Source organism: Balearica regulorum, chromosome 7 (genome assembly GCF_011004875.1).
Source record: "Balearica regulorum gibbericeps isolate bBalReg1 chromosome 7, bBalReg1.pri, whole genome shotgun sequence".
NCBI lineage: Eukaryota > Metazoa > Chordata > Aves > Gruiformes > Gruidae > Balearica > Balearica regulorum.
In genome coordinates, this window is record NC_046190.1 from 18,400,262 (window position 1) to 18,411,835 (window position 11,574).

Genomic DNA, 11,574 nt, shown 5'->3' on the forward strand with positions numbered 1-11,574 from the left:
TCCAGGAAAGCAGGGCTCCGTCACGCGTAACGGTTACTTGGGAAGACAAACACCATTGCTCCGAACGCCGCCGCCCCCCCCCCCTTCCCCCAAGCTCCTTATAAACTGAGCATGACGTCATATAGTACGGAATATCCCTTTGGTCAGTTTGGGTCACCTGTCCTGTCTGTGTCTCCTCCCAACTTCTTGTCCACCCCCAGCCATCCCGCTGGCAGGGCAGTGCGAGATGCAGAAAAGGCCTTGGCCCCGTGTAAACACTGCTCAACAGTAAGTCCATAGAACAAAAACATCTCTATATTATCAATGCTGTCTCCAGCACAAATCTAAAACGTATCCCCACACTAGCTACTATGAAGAAAATCAATCCTCTCAGCTGGAACCAGGACACATGTTTATCAGAATTTTCTGAGTACAGTTTCTCACCAGCTGCATCTCCAGAATGATTCATCCTCCTCCTCTGACCCTGGATACACTCCTCCCAGGAGAGGTGTTTCAGTCTGCGTGCTGGAGTGGTGACGCAAGAGGATTTTCTGATTATTCTCAGGGATTCTCCGGGTGACGTAGGAGGGAGAGAATGACAGACACTGACTCTTATTCAGTGGACTGCCTCTCAACCAAATAAGTTTAAGGGAGGCTTTAGATCTTCCTACTGTGGTCTTCCCTAGCTGAAAGCCCTCTATGTGAGGTCATATGCAGCAAAGCTATTTATAAAAGTTATCAGGCTTTACCACAACAGTCCTAATCACAAGTCAGAAAATACAGGTAGCACGTAGCAATCCGACATGGGTTATCTGAGGAATGGGGTTATTAGCCAAATAAAGAAAGGAGGCATATACTCTTCCAAACATCCATTACCAGAGCCTACGTAGACAGGACACTTCTCTCTCCCTCCCGCTACCATAGTCTGACACAGAATTTCCTCTGCCTGAAGCTAAGCCCAACGTCAGAGGAACACTTTGAGCTCTGTCGTAAGACTGAACACACATGAGCTGTCACAACTTGCGCAATCCATAAAATGATATTTTTGGGGGAGGGGAGGAGTCCAACGCACTAGAGGAATTAAACTCCATTATAGTGTTACCTTAGATTTAACTTACTTGCAGGAAGTTAGAATCACAGGGACGTGGCCCACAGTCATTACAGACAGACAAGGATTCAATAAATACTAGAAGATGCATAAAGGCTATTTTTAAGGTACATAGAAGGTGTGTAGATTAAAGAAATAGCAAAACTGAATGCTCAAGACAAAATAGAGGCATGTTTTAAAAAACATGTTTTGACACATCTAACCATGCCTTTGACTTTGGTGGGCACTGAACACCCAGTGCTCTCCAATTTCCATCATTACTCAGTCATGAGAGTGAAGGCAAGCAAGTTTGTTTTTCTTTTTTGCTCTGCATCATACCAATGGTTAAGATACATACATTAAGCTAGTGAACATGCAAATCCTAAAAATCTGAATCCTGAATAAAAAAAATTGCACCAAAAACATTATAAAGAATTGCTTCTTTTTCAACAGGTCAGCTGCTCCACTGGCAAAACTTCACGGCTCTTCCATTTTAGAAAGGCATCACCTAGAGTACAGTAAAACCCTATTGCAAGATGAGGTATGTCTGCATGAACCTTCTGCTCACACTCATCAACACAAAAGATCCAATTAAATTATCATGTTCCAAATGTCACCACATCTTGTTCATTCCTCTAGGTTCAGATTAAGAAATTATGCTAGAATTCTGAAATTTAAGACAAATTCTTATGCATTGTCCACTTTTCGAGAAACATCAGTAATTCCGCCAGAAATAGACTCACTCAAGATAGAAAAGCTTTTCTCTGGGCCTCACTCACACTCCTCAGGTTTTTTCCCCTTTCACAAAACAGCTGATGCTGAAACCAAAGCAGAAAATACAATACATATACACAAAATTATGTAATTAAACTGTTGCCCCTGGTTCAGGAGGTCTGAGTTCAGCTGCTGTCTCTGGCAGCTGAGCAGCAAAGGGATGGAGCTGTTTATGGAGGGCCCCCTAGCCCTCAAACCAGACCCCCATACACCCTATCTTGCTAAAACAGAGAAGGCGATATCATGAGGCTCTGTGACAGCTCACATTACCGATCGTCCCTGAATTAGGCAGACACCCTCAGCCACCCTTGCCCAGCAGCCATGGAGCCGAGGCTCCCCACCGCAGTCTCCTTAGGCTCAACAAAATGGTGGCAGCGCAGCCCACCAGGACCCTTCCCTCAGTGGTGCCTGGCTCTGTCCTGGCTACAAGGGAAGAGATTGTTCACAACTCTTCACTACATATCTTGCATGGAAATAAGAGATTTAACAGGCAAGGCTTGAACACACGTGCCCCTTCCATCCCACTTGTTCACAGCTGCATGGCAGGCACCCACTTCCACCTTCATTTTCTCATTTTCTAATCCCTGTGGTGGTGCCATTTCCTGACCTCCTGAGGCCACAGAACAAATCCTTACACTAACCAGTAGCACAATAATCATTAAAACCCCAAAAAATTTATTATTTTAAAAAAATGAAACAAAACACCTTTACCTTTATTGATGGCAATGCACTTTTCAAAATGTGAGATGCCGAGGACTAACTCTTGCTCTTTGCTGGAGCAGCTGTCAGGCTCTCTGCCGCTGCTGAGAGTCTCCATTACGGTGCCCCGTGCTCTCCCAGGTATTGTCCCCTCAGTTAAAGAAGGAAGGAAAACCAGGACACTTACAAAAATGCTGAGTGTGATGCTCTCGTTCCCTTTGCCTGAGGAAAAGGCTATTGCACTTACTCTGGTAGGTCCGTAACAGCACTGCAGGCAATTGTGCCGACCTGGGTTAACAGGAGGCAAAGGTGTCTACTGTGAAGCTTTAAAAAGTCTAGGAAAAATAGGTTTATGGAACGTGAACTGTAAAGAACTTAGGAAGAACTGCTATTTCTTTACTCATTATGTGGATGACAGGTGGTTTTCTTTGTTTTTAATTTCTGCATGGCAATAGCAGGACTTCCAAGTGTTTGAGTTGCTGTGGGTTTAGTTATTTGTGCAGCCTCTGGGGCAGCATCTTAGATCCACCCACCATTCACATAGCTATGTAGCCATTTATTAGCCATGAATAAGGGCCATCTTTATCAACTGAGTAATTTTTCATTTGTGGCATTATTTTAATTTAGGGACTGTGGTTGGCCAGTTTTGTTATACTATTCTGTGAGACAACCTGTGTAGTGCAAACCAAAGACAGTGTTATAAAAGGAATTGAATCCATAAACTTTCCATCTTGCAGAGTTTGAATATCTTCCAGAACCTAAATAAGCGCCAGTTTGAAACCGTTCTACACTTATTTGAAGTTGCAATAATAGCAACTGACTTGGCTTTGTATTTCAAGTAAGTACTAAATTCTGTATAACTTCCTACTGAAAAAGTGTCAATCCTACATAATTTATAACCGTAGTTTTTAGTTGTTTATATGCAGAGTACAGAGATGTTTATATGCAGAGTACAGAACTATATTAAAAATTCTTATTAAGTCTATTTCATGTAAAAAACCAAGACAGTCTTAGATTCATTATAAGCTTTCAAATTAAAGAACATATAAATGTATGTAATAGTATACATTTAGTAGGTCATTCAAATATGCTTTTAGTTACAGCAAACACTGTATTTCAAAGTGTGGATTCTGTACCCTGTCAGGTGGTGTGCATGTGTGGTATTTAGCATACGATACTACAGTTACTCATAGAAAACAGGAGTTTGCTTATGACACAGAAATTAAGATGCTGGTTTAAAAACAAAACTGCAACAACAACTGATCCCAGTGCTAAATATGCCAAAGACTCCAAATATCAAATTGTCCATCCTGTTCCTAAGTTACTGACCTAACGTGCTCTTATAATGGGTATTTTCCTTAAAGATACATGGAGCCTTTTTTTTTTTAGTCCAGATGTCTTATGACTGGGACAATTTGTTCAACAGCAGTTATTAAATTTTAGTGAACAGCAATTCCATTATTTCTTTCATTCTAAATGCAAATTGAAAGATTTATCAAGCAAAAGCAAGATACATTTATGTTTTTCAAAGTTGTTCTCAATCAGGTCTCAGTGCTGCTTTGGATTTTTGAGGGGTGGGAGTGGAAGAACATTTAGGAGCATTTGCTTCACTTTCCACAATTCATTATGTTACAAGAAGTAACAAACATGTCATACTGAAGAAATAAGAATGTCACCCTGAACAGTTTAATATGGAGAGTTAGGAAATTCGTTATTTGTTTCTTTGTCAGGAATTCCTTCATAATACTTTATATGTCAGTGGCATATAGCAAAATCTAAATATGGTAGGTTACCTGAAAAAATTCGAGTTTAGTGTGAAGAAGGGGTCACTTCGATACTACTATGACTAGGATACGACTTTAGAAAAGCATAAATATCAGAAATATGGTTTTCTATTTTTTAATGCAGGACCTTTTGTTCACTAATATATGGTTTATTGGAATGTTTTAACAGGAAAAGAACTATGTTTCAAAAGATTGTCGATGCAATTGAAAAAATGGAAACAGAAGAGGAGGCAATTAAATATATATCTATTGACCCAACCAAAAAAGAAGTCATCATGTATGTGGTTAATATTTTAGTCTTCATTCAATAAGTTATCTAGGAACAGATTTTAAAAGAATTTCGCAGCTAAATATGTAAATTAAACCTCAGTGCTATTGTCTGATGAGGAGCATAACCATGATTTTAAATTAGAAATAGACGCCTACAATCTTCTCAAAGTGTGCAAAATGTGCATCCGTCTGCATCGTAGGTATCTAAATTCCTCAAAAAATCTAGTCCTTTTTTTTTTTTTTAAATCATCATCCTAACTATACTCCTGTTCTGTTTTGTGTTTTCAAAGGGCTATGATGATGACTGGATGTGACCTCTCTGCTATAACCAAGCCTTGGGAAGTGCAAAGTAAGGTAGGTATTGTCAAACAGACAATATTGCATTTGCTGTCTGGTTTACTGCCTATTTGGTGCATGATCATTTAACTTATTATCATTTGATAGATATTGAAGTATCTGCACCCAAATGTGTTTCCAGAAAACCACCTCTATTTTTCTGTCACTGTGAGTGTTAGGGTTCCATGATGCCTCTCCCCAGCCACTCTACAGTTCCACCCTTCTCTACTTGTCCTTCAGCTAAAACTGGCACCCCTGATTCTGTCAGATGCTCCAGCTACCCTTAAATATCACTCTCTTATTTTTGTGCTATCCAACTTTTGCTGTTTTTCAGGTATTTTTAAGGTAGAGATTTAACAACAGAATAGTTTGAATTATTTGCATCTGTTCTGTAGATCTTTGTGCTATTTCAAAGTGGCTTAAACACACTAAAAATAAATTCTGTAATACAGTGTGACACTGCTTTGTACATAAGTACTTCAAGTACTTCAGTACTTATTGACCATCAAGCTGAAGCTCATCACTTAGCCTTACAGGAACAGGTTTTAACAACGCATAATCAAAATGCAACTGCAAGATGCTTGTGGAACCTTCTAAGTGGTACACTGTACAGCTACTAGAAGACTCTGTTATGTTGGTAATATTGTCTTGTTCCTGTTGACAGTAATCCATCATTTATTTAGCATGCACCAGAATATTGGTAGAGATAATCTGCTGGAAAAAGTCTTAAGTACACCAGAGAATGTCTGTAATTTTTGACAGAAGCACTTGACTATCTCTACAAAGATTAAGAAGTGGAATTGTATTGCGTTTGACCAAAACTTCCTATTTCTAGAGAACTTTTAAAACTTCTCCGAGATAATGCAGCTAGCAAGAAATAAGTCCTCTCTTTATGGAAGTTAGTAAATAATAGTTAAGTAGTAAATTGAGAATACATTGATTTAAACAGTAATATGCCAGTTCTTCATTAATCAGTATTTTCACATTTTCTGGAAAGCCTTGTTCTTTTATTTATTTATTTAAATTTACTGCTTTCTGCCGACGCTTCCACTGAACTGTGATTATTCAGGTTGCCCTCATGGTTGCAAACGAATTCTGGGAGCAAGGTGACCTGGAACGAACTGTGCTACAGCAACAACCAATTGTAAGCACTAAACAATTGTAACTGTGTTAAACAATATTAACTGTTATTAAAACAATGGTCCATGATGCATACTAGATCATTATACCAAAAATATCTACATAATCTAAATTACTGCTATTCTGTTCTAGCCTATGATGGACAGAAACAAAGGAGATGAACTACCTAAGCTCCAAGTTGGTTTCATAGATTTTGTGTGTACATTTGTGTACAAGGTAAGAATTATCTTTTTCCCCACTGCAGCAGTTCTGATGGCACAATTAGTGACAAAGTGATGCAGTTAAAAAATCCTAGACAGCAGCAGGACTGTTGGTCAAAGGGTAAACAACTATCACAACTGTCACAATTTTTCAACCTTTTGTTACGTAGAAGAATTGCTCCCATAAGGCAAATTCAAGAGATGTGAAGCACATTAATAAAAAGTGAAGAACTCAGTGAAGCTTGAGGGTGCTGAGGTTTTGTTACTACCTTGAAAGACTGACTTAGAAAGCCCAGTCTGATTCTTCACAGCCTCTTCTAATATAAGCATGCAACGTAAGGATGGTTACAGAAAGCAGTTAATGGCACGTCAAAGGGAATAGGAAAACTGCAATATTCTGGAAATATATTTTATATTTCTGTAAAGCAATGAAGTGCCAACATTAATAATCCCTGTCCAGCTATTAATATTATTCCAAAGTGTCATACAGAAAAGTGATATGTAATATTTTAACATCTTCAGATACATTCTCATCTGCTTGGAATACACTATAGGCTACTAGACTTTTTTATTATATCCTGATATTGATAATCATATATCATACAATTATAACTATAATACATGGTATTTTATTATGAATCAGACTATCAAATGTGATATTAGGGAAGATACTAAGATGTGCAGTATATAATTGAGATCTTAGTTCTAACTGACTATGTGCACAATACAGCCTTATTATCCCAACATGGTATTTCCAATAATATGCCACCACTGCATGGTCAAGAACATACTTTCAGACGTGCACCAGCAGATACTAACACTATTCCTTTAAAAATTATTTCTCTTCTACAGAAAACTCACTACTAGAGATGGAACAAGAACTTGAAAAAATATGAAATAAAATAAAATTAGTTAATCTAGCATACATAATGAATTAGATTTAATAGAAAAATGAAAGCTAATGTTTTCTCTGCAAAGCAGCAGTATTTCCACAAAATCAGACTTTACAAATCATCTGCATTTACAAGTTTCTAATTTACTACTTTAAATTGTTTGTATAGGAATTCTCAAGGTTTCACAAGGAAATTACACCTATGTTCGATGGTCTTCAAAACAACAGGGTTGAATGGAAAACACGAGCTGATGAATATGAAGAGAAGATGAAAGTTATTGAGGAACAAAAGAAAAAGGAAGAAGAAGCAGCTGCCAAAAAAGGTTAAGGTTTCCATTTATATAGATTTGTAAGGCAGTCAACATATTCTCTCTCTCTCAAATTCACGCATGCAGTGCACTTGTGCAACATTCTATTAAACTTTATACTAAGGGCATGCAAGTTCTGAATTAGCCGAATTAGCTTTATCTTTACTTGGAAGAGGAGTAATCTTTAAAGATTAGACAAATCCAGTACACTGACCTAATTTTCTAAACTGAAGAATTATAGAAAATATGATCATCACAAAAGCAAAGGGAATGTAAAATTTCTTTTCTCTTAAGACTTAAACCAATGTAATTAAACACTTATTTATCTGTGAATGCTGCAGTCACCTGAAATACTAGAGACATATCAAAATTCTGTGTGACACCAATTCCAAATGTATTCAGGCTTTTTGTTTAAATTGAAAATGGAAAATGTAAGGAAAAGAGATAGGAATGGATACTATGTATTTGGAACATAAAAAAGCAATGCAAATCCCCACTTCTCTTCCATGTTTAAGATCTTTTGGCTCTAGTTCCCTACCATCAGTTTCTTGGCTGAAATACACTCTCTCATATTACAAATTTAACACTGATCTTCCTAAGACAGCCCAAGTCCTAAAATTGAAAGTATGGTTCTGAGTATGATAACCTAGAACAGAATCTGATTTTATAGAAACTGAGAACCTGTCACTCAAGTGTGAGAGTGAAATCAGTCAGTTATTCTTACGCTGTATTGCATGTGGAACAGCAGGTCAACAGCTCTGCCAATCAGCTGAGATGACTGAAAAGGTTCAGAGATTAAAACAAGGTGTGTGATTGAAGAAGAAAAGTTACTTTGCTCTAAGTGTGTTTCACATCTTTAAAACATAAAATAGTCCTGAATAATTTATTTGTTAATCAGTGTCTGTGGGAAATAGGTGAGCATTCTTCACATTTCACGCACAAGAGAGGCTACTCAAGGCCACTCATCAAGTTACTGTCAGAGCGTCAAATGGAATTACAGAGTTATTGGCTCCTAAAATAAATTATGCTAGCCTAAAATGTTGTTGCAAAGTGCTTAAGAAAGTAGTGTAAGTTACATGATTTAATCAAAGCAGATTTTTTTTTTTTAAAAAAAAGTTTAATAAAATGAGTCAAATACTATTATTGTAGTAAAATTAGATTTTTCGGCCTGCTCACACCATGAAATTATGCCCACCCCATTGTCTCCCAAATTTATTTTTAAAGACACTTTTTTGCAATTAATCCTATAATATTATTGAAGATTAATTTATTGCTGAGAACTAGCTGGTTATGAGTATGAACAAAGTACTCTTTCCTTACACTGGAATGTAAGCATCTGAACTTCAAAGAAATACCAGCAAAACCGAACCACCTGGGACCTACACAGAAACCTCCTTACACATTAGTAACTATATTCCTTGCCAAGAAAGCAAAAGTCTGATCCTATGTCCTTAAGCATAAGGTTCTTAAATAAAAATTAAATTATACACTTAAGAAGACTCAAGTATTTCTACTCCCACTTGAAGTCAGGACCACCTTACATCATTGGTATTTTGGAATCACTTAGTCACTGACCTAAGGAAAGAAGTATTTTCCCCACAAGGAACTTTACACAGGCAAGCATGGACAGACTGATTTGCAAGAGCTAAGGATCTGACCTTTCCATATCATAATTGGTATCACAAAATGTAAGTGAATTATTTTGCATCTTTTTAAATGTGTACTGGAATGGGGCCATGCATGTTTGTGAACGGATGTGACACTGTCAAATCAAGGCCATGTAAATATATGGGTTTGTTAAGTCAGTTCATACAAACAATAATTTGATACATGCTGAACCATGCTGGTTTCTCTAGATCACACTGACCTGGCTATTCTTACCCATTCAGTAGACAGAAAACAAAATAAACATATTTGCTGAACCACTACAGTGGAAAGTTCAGAACAGAAATGAAAACAGAATACAGTATTAAACTAGGAAAATAAAATACATAGTTAGTAACATAGTGTTGATTATATCCACAAGTTACAGAGGGTAGGACACTGATTATGTGACATGTTTCAATGCAGGTGGAAAGGGTCGAAAATGACCTAGTAACATGGTGATCCACAGCTTTCAAATGTAAGTTTTAATTCTAATATTGGTATCTTGCCTTAAATGAACCTGGAAACGCAATTTATTACATTGAAAGAATCTTAACTATGACCAGTGAACATCTGTGGAATCATTTGAGAGAGACTGTAACAGTAGCCAGAGATAACAAACATAAAAAGTGTTTCTCTCTCTTAATTGGTAATTACAAAGGGATTCATGCAGGGTTGGATAAAGGCTTATACAATTAGGTCAAATTAAAGTTTTTGTATCATCTGCTTCAAAAATAGATTCACAGATTATATTGATCCAAGAGTTTTTCTTTTGCATGGCTTGCATACCTCAGTTTTGTATGTGTGGGACAGAGTTATATATACTTAACTACTGAAACTTTCCAGTAAGAGTGGTTCAGTGTGTGTTTGGTCCTTTGAGAAATGTTGTATCAACTGCTACACTATATAAACATATGTATATATGGCATGTGTTATTGTTTCATATTCTATTTTCCCAGACAAGTAGTGAAAGCATGTTCAATTTTCAGAAGGTCAAACACACATAATATGCATGTCACAAAAGCAACACCTTTTTAACAAGAAATTAGAACGCCTAAATTAACAGAAAATACTCACTTTCCTTTCCTTCTCTGTTTTTTAGCTGAAAATGCAGCTGGAGGTGGTGGAAGTGGAGAGGATGGAAAATCCAAAACATGTATAATTTTGTAATTCTTAGTCTCAGACACTGTTTCTGCTACAGCAAAGACATCTAGAAAGAACTTCAATGAGCCCCAGTGGATTTCTGCTACACGTAGAATAGTATAGATCAATCTCTTAACAATCCTCTTACACACTTGCCATTTGTTGGAAACAATTTTTAATGGAGTAAACAAACAGTTACAATATAAAACTGGAAAATTAAAAGAAAAAATAATGGTGCAAAATGAGTTAACTGTGCGTTCTAGGTATTTTTTCATGTCACACTATTTATATACAGCATTTTTACTAAAATATATAACTTCTGCACAGTGTCCAGAAAAAAATGTGTAATTTTGACAGATCTTATATGAAATTATTGAATGAAATCTAACATGTACAATTCAAACAAAAATTTGCTATTTTCATAACTTGTATATTTAGATTTGTATATTATGTGTATTTACTTAATCTGGAATTGCGTCCTTTTCCTTCATTCTCAATACTCTCTAAGTTCTAGAGTAAACATCTCCTTCACTTCAGGAATGCTCAGCACAATTCCCTGGCTCATATCTATTAAAAGCAAGTACATGGTATGCAGTATTTTTTCAAAACTACTAGGGATAAATCTGTAAATTGTAGCCATAGCTCAGAGAGACCTCTCTTTTGCACACGTGCAAATGGCTCTGTCCACAGTTCCTAAACTGACCGCCTTTTATTGTAAAAACCTAAAAAGACAGGCTGTAAACATCATACTTTGCATACAACTAAGAGTTTACTAAGAGACCTATACCAGCGTATCTACAGCAGGATCTACATTCAAAGGCATTTTGAAAGGCTCATGCACTCCCAATGCACCTTTTTTAAAACGCAGTAAATGAAAGTAATGGAAAACCAATGAACTGGCACCAATTTAACTTTGGGAGGGAGAGGACAGCAGAAATAGAGCACAGAATTCACCTTAACTCCCTTTCTACAACCAACAAGCCAGACTGCACACAAATTAGCTCTTCATGAACAACGATCTCCCTACCAAAACCTTCTGTTCTTGAAGAACAACAGAGCCCACTCCACACCTTCTACTCAGGTCTCACAAAGCCGGCTCCTGCAGATAAAGGAAGGAAAATGGCTAGTATGTTATGCACGGATCTGAGCACTCCCTGGAACCAGTTCCAAATCTAAGAGGAAATGGATGTCAAATGCAATTCCTGCAACAAAGTTGTTTGACATGCAGACTCAATCCTGCCACTTTTCTTCGCCCTTTAAAAGAAAGCAGATCCATACTTTCCACCCCGCCCCCTGTGTGTGGCCCTCAGCATCCACA

General features: G+C 37.2%; 1 protein-coding gene across 1 annotated transcript in view; it reads left to right on the forward strand.

Annotated features, from left to right (window-relative positions):
• The window catches only part of PDE6C (phosphodiesterase 6C), a 28,388-nt gene extending 18,008 nt beyond the window's left edge, over positions 1 to 10,380 (forward strand). Inside the window, exons 15-22 of the mRNA XM_075757522.1 lie at positions 1,520 to 1,607; positions 3,277 to 3,377; positions 4,493 to 4,600; positions 4,884 to 4,947; positions 5,999 to 6,073; positions 6,202 to 6,285; positions 7,331 to 7,484; positions 10,216 to 10,380. Of these exons, the coding sequence (XP_075613637.1) occupies positions 1,520 to 1,607; positions 3,277 to 3,377; positions 4,493 to 4,600; positions 4,884 to 4,947; positions 5,999 to 6,073; positions 6,202 to 6,285; positions 7,331 to 7,484; positions 10,216 to 10,283 (742 nt within the window). The 3' untranslated portion in view covers positions 10,284 to 10,380. The remainder of the gene's footprint in view (positions 1 to 1,519; positions 1,608 to 3,276; positions 3,378 to 4,492; positions 4,601 to 4,883; positions 4,948 to 5,998; positions 6,074 to 6,201; positions 6,286 to 7,330; positions 7,485 to 10,215) is intronic.
• Positions 10,381 to 11,574: the final 1,194 nt, after the last annotated feature.